Below are 14556 nucleotides of genomic sequence, written 5' to 3' on the forward strand. Positions count from 1 at the left end.
CCACGCCCGGCTGATTTTTTATTTATTGTACAGATGAGGTCTCGCCAAGTTGCCCAGGCAGGTCTCGAACCCGCGGGCTCAGGCAATTCGCTCTCCTCAGCCTCCCAAAGCGCTGGGATTGCAGGCTGAGCCACTGAGCCCGGCCTGGTTTTATACTTAAATCTCCACGTCTTTAAGGAAGTAAAGATAGGAAAGCATAAAACGTTTTCTATTACTAAAAATTAGAACTCTCAAAAAAATTTTCCACTAAACCTGTTAGCCCTCTGGAAGTTCTTTTTTTATTTTTTTCTGAGTTGGAGTCTCACTCTGTCGCCCAGACTGGAGTGCAGTGGCCGCTCCTGGCCACCGCAGTCTCGACCTGCTGGACTCCGGCGATCCTTCTGCCTTAGCCTTCCGAGTAGCTGGGACTACAGGCGCGCGCTACCACGCCCGGCTGATTTTTTGATTTATTGTAGAGATGAGGTCTTGCTGCCCAGGCGGGTCTCGAACCCACGCGCTCAAGGCAATCCACTCACCTCAGCCTCCCAAAGGCGCGGGATTACAGGCTGAGCCACCGAGCTCGGCTTGGAAATCGTAAAATAGAGTCAAGAGCAGGCATATGAAAGAAATGAAGACAACAGTGCTGAGATGCAGTCCAACGTTTAATGAGGAGGCAGTTATAATGAATTGCTCCCTGACATTTACACGTTTAATGCAGTGTCCCATATATATACAGTTGCCGCTCAATAACATCTGTTGAATTGTATTAGTACGTACACAAATTCACACGTATTAAGACTAAATGTTTTCACAGAAATCCAACCTCTTTGGTATGATCCCTCTCATATTAATAAGTGTTATCCTAAAGTAATGCCCTTTATTATCCCTTGAGGATATCTTTTTAGCCTATAAAAAGTCATAACCAGGGCCCTCAAATAGAAAAGAAAATAACTAACTCCCACTGAGGCAATAGCATTTTTCAATTTACCCCCAAAGCAGAGAAGCCCTCAAAGAGTACATGGAAAATCCAAGTCTCTACATGAAAGCACAGAGCTGACCACAGGGGCATGGTTTACCTGGCTTCATGTACACAGAGCAGAGACTGGAAGATGATGGATAAGCTTCTTCTTGACACTTTACATAAAAGTCACCCTGTGCCGAAATGTAGGACTCTTGAGGTATCCTCAGAGTTTCTGCAGGTCACTTTTTCTCTAGTTCTGGCACATCCCAAGGGCAGCCATTCTGTAACGGAGGCTGCGCCCTGCCCCAACAGATGCTGTCATGACTGTACTGATAGAGGGCAACATCTGAGTGTGCCCGCTCCGACTGTCTGAATACAGTGCAAACAAGGAAGACAGGATGGGGAGGACTAAGGCATCCCTCGTAAACTCTGCTGGCTCCCAGCCAGATGTCTGGGTGCTGCTTTCAGATACGCCCCATGTATACTTAGGGCACAGCCTTTTCTCCAGTACAACTCGTACCTACTAATATCATAGACACTGTGTGACTAATCAAAGCAGTGACGTGGACGTTGAGGGTCATATTTGAGATTTCAAAACCAGAAGAAATCAGAGGAAGTTAAAAGAATATTAAGTACATTCACTTATGTTTGGAATAGAAGCCTGTTAGAGCTAATTTTTTTTTTTTTTTTTTTAGTTGGAGTCTCACTCTGTCGCCCAGACCGGAGCGCAGTGGCCGCTCCCGGCCACCGCAGCCTTGACTTGCTGGGCTCCGGGATCCTTCCGCCTTAGCCTTCCAAGTAGTCGGAATTATAGGCATGCGCTACCACGCCCGGCTGATTTTTTTGATTTATTGTAGAGATGAGGTCTCGCTGCCCAGGTGGGTCTCGAACCCGCGGGCTCAGGTAATCCACTCACCTCAGCCTCCCAAAGGCGTGGGATTACAGGCTGAGCCACCGAGCCCAGCTCGACCAGAGCTAATTTAAATGTTTATTTAAACAAACATATTTTATGTCTAAATAGACCCTATTTTGGCATACATTCATCATCACTTAAGCTTATTTCGCAAACATGCCAAGCAGCTATATTTAAAAAAAAGATAATTCAGATTTGAAGAATTTTAGGGGAAAACAGGCAAGATTAGATCACAATGAAGCAAATTTTTTGCAATAGTACCAATCCTTCAGTTGCTGAGAATTAAAAAAAAAAAAAAAGTCAGGAGTATTTCTTTTGGCACTAGGAAGAAAAAAGTATTAGTAAAAGGAGACTGTAAGAAACAAAGACCATGTCCCCAAATGAGAGGTCTAACAGACTAAGGCACTACTTTCTTCATGCCTGAAAGAATCTCTCAACCACAATTTTGCAAAGCCAGAAATGTTACTTTGATTTTCTGCGAGGAAAAGCATGAAAATAAAGGCACTAAGTAAGTATATCCAGCTTGAAACAGCCAAAGATAACCTGGAGCTCTACTAGAATACATGTTTTTATGACTATAATTAATCCTGAACGACTGAGGAGTGGGAATGGGTTGCTTGCAATGCTAATCCACGTAGGTCTGGAAGATCCACCGACTTCAGAATGTTACCAGAAAGTGGGTGTCCTACAGCATTAATTTCAACAATATAATCTCTCTCTCTTTTATTTTTTTTGGCGTTGGAGTCTCACTCTGTCGCCCAGACTGGAGTGCAGTGGCCGCTCCCGGCCACCGCAGCCTCACCTACTGGGCTCTGGCGATCCTTCTGCCTCAGCCTTCCAAGTAGCTGGAATTACAGGCACGCACTACCACGCCCGGCTAATTTTTGATTTATTGTAGAGATGAGGTCTCGCCAAGTTGCCCAGGCGGGTCTCGAACCCGCGAGCTCAGGCAATCCACTCACCTCGGCCTCCCAAAGCGCTGGGTTACAGGCTGAGCCACCGAGCCTGGCCAACAGTATAATCTTAAAAATAGAAAATATAAGCCTCACCTTCAGATGTACATGTTATAAATTTCCAGTCAACTACAGTTAATGCAAAAATAGCTTTCCTTATACGAATAACTCTTTTCCCATATGTAATAAATACTGAAGGAATTATTTACACTATAATTGTCTTCCATGACTTAAAATTGAATACATAAAGACAAAGCACTGCTTAGTACTCTCAGTCCTAGAAATATGTGAAAAATTGTACTCGTTGCATCTAGTCAAACCCAGTCCAACATTGGGATCAAAGCCACATGTATATTTTAGACATAAATCTCTATAAAATCCATGCACTATACTCAGGAGACCTGAGCTATCAAATATTTACCATCTCTTAATACACAAGTGGTGCTAAACTGTACTGGTTAGTAAACATTAGTCACAAGCAAGTGCCAATATAACTACTAAAATTCTAAGTGATAGAGACAATATAGCCAATGCTTTCAGAATATGCCACACAAGATTTGCAACATCTATTTACGTGTGAATAATTACACTGTTGTATTTTTGTTATAAAGTAGAGAAACATAGTGCAACTGGGCCTGGGAATGCTGCTCTGGGTAGAAAGGTTTATTTTTGTTGGTGGGAGGCAGGTTTCATTAACAAAGCTCTGAAATACACAAATTTCATTCTGATGCTGAATGCTGAGGTAAGGCAAAAAAGAGCAGGCAAAAAGAAGAACCAATATGGTGCTAAAGCATTATGAAGTTCAAGAGAGGAAAAGCTTCAATTTTTGTATTCAAACTTTTCTCTAGTCCTAGGCTTCAGCAATATTATTAGTTAAAATGAAATCTGCAATAAGCTAGTATGTGAGTCTAATTATCTGGAGTTTACAGTATAATTTAAAAATAATTAACAAAGAAGGAATACTTTCAGGTGTCAGCGTTAATAGAAAATTTAAATGATATTAAGATGAAAACAATAAGATAAAATTGGCAAGGAGTATAAAATTATAAGTTTTAACACAGATGATAAATGTTATTGCCACTTCTGTTAGTGGCTTGAAACTCATTCCTGGATTGTTTTCCTCTCCAAATGGGTATTTCCTTTTTTCATGGGATACAGTTGGAGAGGATAGTTCTTCAATGGAAAAAAGTTATTTTCAAATACAGAGTTTTAAAGAAAAATTTAATAAGTATGACTATTTCTTCACAAATAGATTCAGAAACACACAAACAAAAAATGCCCCAAAAGCAAATATGGTCTATAGTGACTCTTAAAAGGCACTTAAAATTTTAAAGTTTAAAAAAAAATCTTCTTACTTAATCCAGTTCATCAGCTCCACTGTATCTGGATCATAGAATTCTCTCAACTCGGAGAGTTCATCCATCATTCCTGGCCAGAACTGAAATTAAAAACAAAACAAAACAAAAACAAAATCCCCCATGCCCACAAACTATGACTAAGATTAAAAAAAAAAAAAAAAAGAGAAACTGCATATTATTTGTGAACTAAATAAACATGGCAACCAGAATACAGAATTACTTCATCTCTGCAATCAACCCTTCTAGCATGAGAGAGCTGAAGTCTGAGAAAAGTTTCTGAAATTATCTTGACGTGAAGCTAATTAGGATTAGAGGTATTGCCAGCTTTCTGAAAAAAGAGCTTTTATTTTACTCTAATAGAAATGCTATTGTATGCGGTGTTAATATCTAGTAAAATACTTTTAATACGACAAGAATGCCAACCACGAGAAAGCTCACAGTCTATTCGGAACACGTGACTAAGTAATACCATGCAATCTACCCTTACGTAGAATGTGCCCTGTGGAAGAGAGCACCCTTTTATAGCTGCAGAACGCTTTTAAGTACGAATCTCATTTTATCCTCTCAATAGCCAGGAGACAGATGATGTGACAGGCACATCACCACTGAGATTCATTTTACACTTACAAGTAGGAAAACCATGGCCACAGAGGTACCCAACTCGATTAGGCACAGTGCAGAGCCATGATTTGGACCATGGCTGCAAATCCAGACACCTTTTCATTTCGTAATATCATGATTGTATTTTTTGTACTAGAAATATGGTTGAATGGCTTGACAAATATTAATATAATTACTGCTACGATGGGAAAGAAGACCATCTGAATGTAGGACTCTCTAGGAAAATCTGGTACAGCTGGCTGTATTTACAGCCACTGGTGCCTCCTGGTTGACTTGAGTTACTCAAGATTAGGCACATACACTATAAAAATTACACTCTGAATTCACCACTTATCTAATATAAGTCTATTTAATTTAGCAATCAATCGTATCTTAGCAACTGTTTTCTCAAATGACTAAAACACTTGGTCGCATCAATATACACCCTAAGGTTCAAGCAGAACTCACTTCACATATTGGCACAGAAGACCAAGGACAAAGTATCTATGTTTCACAGGTGTAGAAAACATAATACTTTTATTTAAGAACCACTAAGTAGAACCAAAGTAAGCACCTCATTGGTCTATGGCTGTTTTAGCCCTATCACTTTTTTTGTCATTTCATCTTTGGCCACTTTTACTGCTCATTCAAATCTTGTCTCCTGGGTGGTGAGTCAGGAAAATTGCTGGTGATGGAAAATCAGGTGTCAGCACTTCTGGTTCTAGTTTTTGGAAGAGATGTAGTAAAACATTACCAATTAAATGATACCTTTGTAATATTTCAATTGTACATTTTTCCTCTTAATTTGATAATCCATAGAATATCAACTTTTTAGTGAAATGCTCAGAATAAAACATTTGAAATCTGTGAACTCAATGTATATTAGATATTTTTCTAGTTTGAAAGTTGCTGTTATTAATTCTGACAGTGTTAAAATCTAGTGAGAGTTTTATGGCAAATCTCTTAAACAATGTGAAAACAAGTGCTGGATTTAACTAAATGCTGTTTTTACCAATCACCAGTAGTTTATATGGGATTTCAGAAACCCAAATAAGTTGATCAGAGTAATAATTTTATCAAATTCTTGGTTTCAGAGTGGAGACTAGCACATGCTTTTTCCCTTTTTTTTTTTTTTGAGTTGGATTCTCAAAGTCACCCAGACTGGAGTGCAGTGGCCGCTCCTGGCCACCGCAGCCTCAACCTGCTGAGCTCTAGCAATCCTTCCGCCTCAGCCTTCCAAGTAGCTGGAACTACAGGCGCGCGCTACCACGCCCGGCTCATTTTGATTTATTGTAGAGATGAGTCTCGCCAAGTTGCCCAGGCGGGTCTCGAACCCACGGGCTCAGGCAATCCACTCACCTCAGCCTCCCAAAGGCGGGGCATTACAGGCTGAGCCACCGAGCCCGGCTCTTTTTCCCTTTTAATAGGATTAACCTAAAGAGAGATATAGTACAATTGGCATTATAAACAAGAAATTCTGAAACCCTAATTTCTTTTTTTTCCTTTTGAGTTTGGAGTCTCACTCTGTTGCCCAGACTAGAGTACAGTGTCACTCTGGGCTGCAGCCTCGACCTCCTGGGCTCCAGCGATCCTTCTGCCTCAGCCTTCCAAGTAGCCAGAACTACAGGCAGGCGCTACTATGCCCGGCTAATTTTTTATTTATTGTAGAGACGAGGTCTCACCAAGTTGCCCGGGTGGGTCTCGAACCCATGGGCTCAGGCAATCCACTCGCCTTGGCCTCCCAAAGTGCTGGGATTACAGGCTGAGCCACCAAGCCCGGCGAAACCCTAATTTCAATTGTGATGTAAAAAACCCAAGTCAGGCTTTGAAATACATGAATTCACATCTCTTACAGATAAATTTGTAATAGTTGGAAAACAGATTCAGTTTCAGGGTAACCCCTAATATATATTACATTTTTATTTTCCCCGTGATCTTACATTTTGCAAGTTTTGAGGAGTAAAATATCTAACCTACTTTATACAGTGAAAAATGAGTGCCCTGGGATTTCTCCTGAAGTCCTATACCAAGAGTGATAAGACCAACATCTTGAAGGATTCTTTACTATACTAATTCTCTTAGGGAAAATCTGCAAAGATTTCCTGACAACAACGGCTTTTTCAGTGCTATCACTGGTTCTTCTATAGGAGTGGAGTAAGAGGAGAGACTTTATCCTCACCCCTGCCCCAGGGGATGTGGAGACATTTGTGGTTGTCACAACTAGGGGAAAGGTGCTAACTGGCATCTAGTGAGGAGAAGGCAAGGATGTTGCTAAACATCTTACAGTGCACAGGACAGTTCCCTAGGATAAAGAATTATCTGGTCATAATGTCAATAGTGCCCCTGCTGAGAAACCCTGTTGAATATCATGGTACACCAGCATCAGCCAGAGGGCTGGTTAAAATACACATTTCTGGACTCTGACCTCAGAGTTTCTGATTCAGTAGATCTGGAGTGGGACCTAAACATCTGTATCCCTTTCTTTTTTTAAAAAATTAATTTATTGTAGAGATGAAGTCTCGCCAAGTTGCCTGGGCTGGTCTTGAACCCGCGGGCTCAGGCAATCCACTCGCTTCAGCCTCCTAAAGTGCTGGGATTACAGGCTGAGCCACCGAGCCCGGCTAACATCTGTATTTCTAACAAGTTCCCAGAGGATGCTGACGTTGCCTGTCTCAGACCACACTTTAAGAGGCAATGCTCTATAGCATAGCTTATTTCTTCTACAATGTCTGTCCTCAGTTTGATTAAGAACAAGAGACTTAAGTCCTCTTTTTTTTTGAGTCGGAGTCTCACTCTGTCGCCCAGACTGGAGTGTAGTGGCCGCTCCCGGCCACCGCAGCCTCAACCTGCTGGGCTCCGGCGATCCTTCCGCCTCAGCCTTCCAAGTAGCTGGAACTACAGGCGTGCGCTACCACGCCCGGCCAATTTTTGACTTTTATTGTAGAGATGAGGTCTCGCCAAGTTGCCCGGGCAGGTCTCGAACCCGTGGGCTCAGGCAATTCACTCACCTCAGCCTCCCAAAGCGTGGGTTTACAGGCTGAGCCACGAGCCCGGCTCTCAAATAGTTTTAAAAAAATCAACAAAATCTCAATAAATAGCTGAGACATAAAATAACAGCCTACACACACACACAGGCAGTGGAAAAGATTGTTATCATTTGCATACATTTTCACTGGTGAGACAGGAACAATGATGAACTGTATCTTTTCTGTGAGGAGGGTGTCTTAATCCTCAAAATCATTGTGTAAAGGCAAAGTCACCCAATTCCTCATGAACTTATCCTATGTTTAATCCTTAACTTTTGCCTTCCAGATGTTTTTGATAAGTTTCACTTATTTACATTAGAAGGATAAAATTCCCAGAGGCAGGAAGGCAGAAATATATGTGTTTTTCAATATCTAGGAGTTAGCACAGAGCTCTGCCCATAATAGTGAATGTTTTGATAAACAAAAACAAGATAGAACATAATTTTTTGAAATACAATACAGTATTTATCAAATATACTTTTTGTTGTCTAAAATCTTTGGTTCACAAAAACTTACATGAAAACATAAGCAAATAAAATCAAAAGCTGAGCTGCTGTACCTGATTTTCTGCAGGTGAAGATCCCTACCCCCACCTTTAATTACCCTTGACACAGTAGAGTCTGAAATTCATTATTCTAACTTAAAATAAAATTTAAAAAAAATCTAAACTTAAAAAATACGTAAGTTTTGTTTAAAAGGAGGGACAAGAGCCTAACTGATAAAACAATCTGTGCCACCTGCCTAGGTGATAATTCAAGACTCTAAATTTCAAAAATGTGACAAAGAGTCCCAAAGCAGTCAACTTGATCAATGATCATTGTATATGACAGAAAATTCTCAGAATTGAAGCATAGCTAATGTTGTTTCAGAAATTAATCAACTGAGAATATGAAGAACTCCACTATTTCCTGTTGAAACTGAAGAACAGAAAAAAAACCTCTTCTTAGACTATATTATTTACGTTTTCAGTTCTCTTATGAAGATAAGCATCTAATAAAATACGAGCTTAAAGTAAGATACATTAAAAATATCTTACTGTAATAAATTAGGTAACAGGAAAATAATCTTTCTACTTTCATTTCAAAATAGATCTGAAAATATCTTATATTCTGAATTTGTATTAGTTGAATAGTAAGAGTTGATTAGAATGACTAAATGTTACAGTAGTTTTTGCTAGGTTTTTATTTGCTAAAACTAATTGGGGGACAGATCAGTTTTCCTATCAATGCCAACTGCAATAAGAAGCTAAGGGAACATTTATAATCTCCACAAACCAGTCTATGTGCCAAATAACACGTAAAAGATACTGAGTCAAAGCAATTAGTCTGCTAAATAGATTAAAGAATGAGAAAAATCAGTCTTACCTTATAGCATAGATACAGCAGTATTAATATCGGTACCGAATACCGCATTATAGATATCTATATAAGAAAGACACTATTTAGATTACAAGTATTTTCAACACTTTTTTTTTTTTTAAGAGTCAGGGGTCTTGCTATGTTGCTCGGGCTGGTCTTGAACTCCTGGACTCAAGTGATTTTCCAGTCTCAGCCTCCTAAGTAGCTGGAACTACATATACATGCCAGCGTGCCCAGCTTTTTGAAATACTTTGCCTTACAGTTTTGCTTTTAAAATATATGCCTTTAAAAAACAACAAAAGGAATTTAACGGTCTATAAGTCTACAATATGCAAAAATATAAGGGTTCTAATCATTCATAATACATTTGTAGCATCTACCATATTGCCAACTGGTGAATTAATAGGGCAGACCAATTCAACTTTGCATCTAAAGGCTAGTGAACATTATCATACTCCTATCAATAACTACTTTTAGGAAAACATAATAATAACAGCTATAATTCTGGATAAGGGGATTGTTGGTGATTTTAAATCTCCTACTGAGTGCTTTTTTTTGTATTTCCAATTCTATATAATGAACATATCTCTCGGTCTGGGAAAAACACATTATTTTAAAAAATAAAAATTTAAAAAATAATTCAATTTTATCTGACTGATGTTTACGTGATTATTAAAAAAAAAAAAAGAATTGGTATGAAAGAAATACTAAAAGTCATAAAAAGTAAATGGAGAAAGAGCCAGCACTGACCCTTTTGGGGGTACAAAGATGGACTGATTTCAGAAGTAACCCCCATATTTCGGGGCTACATAAGCCAAATGATGCAAACACACACATGTGTGACGTCCAGAGATACTTCATTCTGTAAGAAAAGAAATCGGCAAAAATCAGCAAGTACTATTTGTGTATAAACCTGGATTCTGAAATACCTGTAAAGGAAACTTTACAGTTTGTGACAGAAAAATCTTACTTAAAACTATGCAGAAACCATTTGCCAAAGGGTTGTTTATTAATTCCATTGCCTTTTGAGATCATGTAAAAAAAACATAAAGGAATGCTTGTAATTAGGGAAAAACTGACTAGAAATAATATTTCATATTGGGAGAAGATAGTAAGGACAATTTTATGGGAACCATAATAATTAATGAAGATGACTGTCAGTTTCCAAATTATGTTGCTAAATAACATCAAGAGTGGTCAAACTGAAAAATCAATCAAACAAACACATAAGGCAAAAATACCTCATTGTACTCAAAGCCAAGAATCCAAACAGAATGGTATGTGTTAAGTTGTAGGCTGCTTCTGGCTTCAGGTCAATTGTGCCTTTTCCCATTTTATGCATGGATTGTTGATTTGTAGAATTACTGCACAAAATATCAAACATAAAATTTAAGCCAAAGACATAATTTTAATTTTTTTAAAAAATGTAAGAAACACATCCTATTATATATTCAGAAATAAATTATTTCCCTAAGATGAAATGAATTAGCATTTATCAATTTTAATTTATAAGGTTACAAGTGTCATAATATAAATGTGTTAGCAATTAGAAAAACTCGAGCCGGGCTCGGTGGCTCAGCCTGTAATCCCGCGCCTTTGGGAGGCTGAGGTGAGTGGATTGCCTGAGCCCACGGGTTCGAGACCCGCCTGGGCAGCGAGATCTCATCTCTACAATAAATCTAAAAATCAGCTGGGCATGGTAGTGCATGCCTGTAATTCCGGCTACTGGGAAGGCTGAGGCGGACGGATTGCCGGAGCCCACCAGGCGAGGCTGTGGTGGCCAGGAGCGGCCACTGCACTCCAGTCTGGGCGACAGAGTGAGACTCCAACTCAAAAAAAAAGAAAAAAAAAAAAAAAAGAAAAACTCGAGTTTCACAGATGCTCTTAATTTAAGCAAAAAATTAAAGTGCTTCAATTCTTTAAGTAAAAAGAGAATAGCAAAAAAACTTTTTTGAAATCAATGAAGTATTACCAATACTTTATATAAATTTCTGCAAATAAGCAAAAGCAAAGATATATCCATAAATTTGGAATACAGTTCTTTCATGAACCCAAATTGAATTTTTAACCCACCAACACTTTGTGCTGTAGGCCTAACATATGACCTTTATCAAATAAAACTACATTAAGGGTATTACACCCAATAAAACACATTCTTTAATAAAATCGAATACCCAGTTCATGCTTTATCCTCCCTGTTTGTAGCAACTGTTTATTACAAGTGGTATCTTTGAATCAGGAGCTAAAGAATGCACACTGCACTTCACTGACATATCTCTTTAAATATCTTTTGATCTATAAAACCCCCCTCCCTTTTTTTAAAAGGCCATTTATTTGTTGAAGAAAATGTAGCATTTGTCCTGTAACTCCTCCCATCTTCTGAATATGGCATTTCAGCAGCATTTCTAGATGTGAAAAGTGATGTTTAGCAAGCACATTTCCCCATTCCAATGTTTCTTGTAAACTTGCAATTAGATGTTGGAGTCTATTAGAGTCAAGTGTCGAGTTCAATTTTTTTTTTTTTTTCAAGAACACTTCACAGGGTTACAATGTACAGGAGTCCTCTCTTATCTGTGGTTTTGTTTTTAGTTTCAGCAACTGTGGGAACTGCTGTCCGAAAATATTAAATGGGAAGTTCCAGAAATAAACAATTCATAGTTTTGAATTGTGCTACTTACTCTTAGAGTTATATGAGGAAATCTCTCACTGTCCCTCTCTGTCCCACCTAAGAGGCAAACCATCCCTTTCCCCTGCGTATCCATGCTTCATATACTACCCACTCATTAGTCACTTAGTAGCTGTCTTGTTCATCAGATCATCTGTCCTGGTATTGCTTGTATTCAGGTAGCCCTTATTTTACTTAAGAATGGCTCCAAAGCACAGTAGTGATGCTGGCATATTGTTTTAACTGTTTGATTTTATTATTATTGTTGCTAACCTCCTATTTTGCCTAATTTATAAGTTAAATTTTATCGTAGCTATGCATGCATTAAAAAAAAAACTTAGTACACACAGGGTTTCATACACCCACTGGAGGGTATTGAAACATATTCCCCACGAAAAGGGGACTGCTGTACTCCATATTGCATCACACTGGGAAGTACACACTGGTGGTCTCCACCTTAGTGATGTTAAGATTGATGAGTGAGTTTAGATGCTGTGCAATTTGCTGTTGAGCGGAAAAGGCAACAACAGTGAGGGTTGCCAGTTTAAGGTAAAAATATTACTTTCATTATGGCCTTACTGATCCTTCATGCACATTCAACAGAAAGGAATATGCTTGCTGCTTCTCTTTGTAACTGGATAATTTTATTTCCTAGAAATTCTCTTCTCACTACCATGGATACATAGGAAGTTTAAAATGATACTCTAAGCCGGGCTTGGTGGCTCAGCCTGCAATCCCGTGCCATGGGAGGCTGAGATGAGTGGATGGCCTGAGCCCGTGGGTTTGAGACGCGCCTGGGCAGACGAGACCTCATCTCTACAATAAATCAAAAAATTAGCCGGGCATGGTAGCGTGTGCCTGTAGTTCCAGCTCCTTGGAAGGCTGAGGCGGAAGGATCGCCAGAGCCCAGCAGGTCGAGGCTGTGGTGGCCGACCCCTGCAGAGTCTCACTCTGGGCGACAGAGTGAGACTCCAACTCAAAATAAATAAATAAATAAATAATTAATTAAAATAAAGTGATACTCCAAGGCAGTTTTCACCATTGGTGGTAATCTTTACTTAAATGTTAAATATTACAACTCAAACACTGGCTTCCATAATGATACTAAAAGGTTACTCCAGACAAGGAGAACATATGCACTTATCTTCCCTTGGTACCTGGGAGAATTCTGCAATACTTCTCCTGTACCCTAGGCAAGGGGAAGTCTTTTATTAATCCCATGTATATAGAACACAGTGTCTTTTTGATTTATCCTTCACACTAATGCAGATGTGTTGTATAAATGTGACAGTATCATCCTTCCTAGTATTAAAACTGCAGAAATAACTTAAATACTTGGCACTGATAAGATACCCTTCAAGTTACTTAAAGTTAATTCATATTAAGATACAGCCATGTGCCTCATAACGACAATTTAGTCAACGAAGGACCATGTATACGACACTGGTCCCATAAAATTATAATGGAGCTGAAAAATTCCTATTACCTGGTGACATCATCGTTGTTGTAACAAAACAGCCTGTCTACGGCACCCTGAACATACTCAATCTCGTCCATAATGTCATAGCCCAATTACTTTATTTTAAAAATAAATGTAGTACATCCTAAGTGCACAGTGTTTATGAACTCTGTAATACTATACAGTAACGTCCCAGGCCTTCACATTTACTCACTGACTCACTCAGAACTTTCAGTCCTGTAAGCTCCACTCCTAGTAAGTGCCCTATGTAGGTGTATCTTTTATTTTTCAATCTTTATGTCATATTTTTACTGTACCTTTTCTATATTTAGATATGTCCTGTAAGCTCCATTCCTGGTAAGTGCCCTATGTAGGTGTATCTTTTATTTTTCAATCTTTATATATTTTTACTGTACCTTTTCTATATTTAGATATGCTTGATACATAAATATGGACCATTGTGTTTCAACTGTCTACAGCATTCAGTACAGTAACACGCTATACAGGTTTGTAGCCTAGGAACAATAGACTACAGCATATAGCTTAGGTGTGCAGCAGGCGATGCAAGCTAGGTTTGTGTAAGTGCTCTTTATGCTGTTCACACAATGACAAAATCAGTTAGAAAGGCACTTCTCAGAACACGTTCTCATTGTTAAGCGACATGTGACTGAGCTTGATTCCTTGGCTACCTTAATGCAATGCTTTTCCTCTCATAAAGTCCTAAGATCCCGATCTGGGGGATGAGGATGCTCTAAAGCCTTTGGCTGTGACCATACACCAAGTCAGCTTGCAAGACGGGTCATGGATTCACACTGAGCATGGCAGACACTTTCACAAAGACACCGCAGGCCAACTAAACTTCCTGCTTTGCATGCGGTCTAGCATCCTGTTGACACTTGGTCTGTCTGGAATAATATTAAGTTACACTGCCTAGCATAATTTCCATCCATTTTCACAGGGCTAAATTTTATCTTGGGTGAGGTAGAAAAAAGAACACTTCTGAAAGATACTAAAATAGTTTATAGTCAGTGAAATATTTTCATGGTTCAATGTTGCTTCATTCTCAATAATCATAAAGCATCTCAACTAATCTGGAATCATTTTAATGACAGCCCTTGTGGCTGTGAGTCAGAGTTCACCAGCACCTTAACTGGCAAGGTAGCTATACAGAACAAGGGCTTCCTTGTCAGCTTCATTAAATTTTTACAACGGAAAGTAGCTTCAACTTCTCACGTTTAATTTTCTTTCCATCTAATATACATAGTAAACGCAAATCCCCACCAG

General features: G+C 39.0%; 1 protein-coding gene across 1 annotated transcript in view; it reads right to left on the bottom strand.

Annotated features, from left to right (window-relative positions):
• The window catches only part of DPY19L3 (dpy-19 like 3 (C. elegans)), an 85700-nt gene that overhangs the window by 12749 nt on the left and 58395 nt on the right, over positions 1-14556 (bottom strand). The window contains exons 12-15 of the mRNA XM_008069415.2: positions 10390-10512; positions 9899-10010; positions 9155-9211; positions 4162-4244 (exon numbers count right to left, since the gene is read on the bottom strand). Of these exons, the coding sequence (XP_008067606.2) occupies positions 4162-4244; positions 9155-9211; positions 9899-10010; positions 10390-10512 (375 nt within the window). The remainder of the gene's footprint in view (positions 1-4161; positions 4245-9154; positions 9212-9898; positions 10011-10389; positions 10513-14556) is intronic.

Source organism: Carlito syrichta, unplaced genomic scaffold (genome assembly GCF_000164805.1).
Source record: "Carlito syrichta isolate Samal-C Ts95f unplaced genomic scaffold, Tarsius_syrichta-2.0.1 Scaffold312007, whole genome shotgun sequence".
NCBI lineage: Eukaryota > Metazoa > Chordata > Mammalia > Primates > Tarsiidae > Carlito > Carlito syrichta.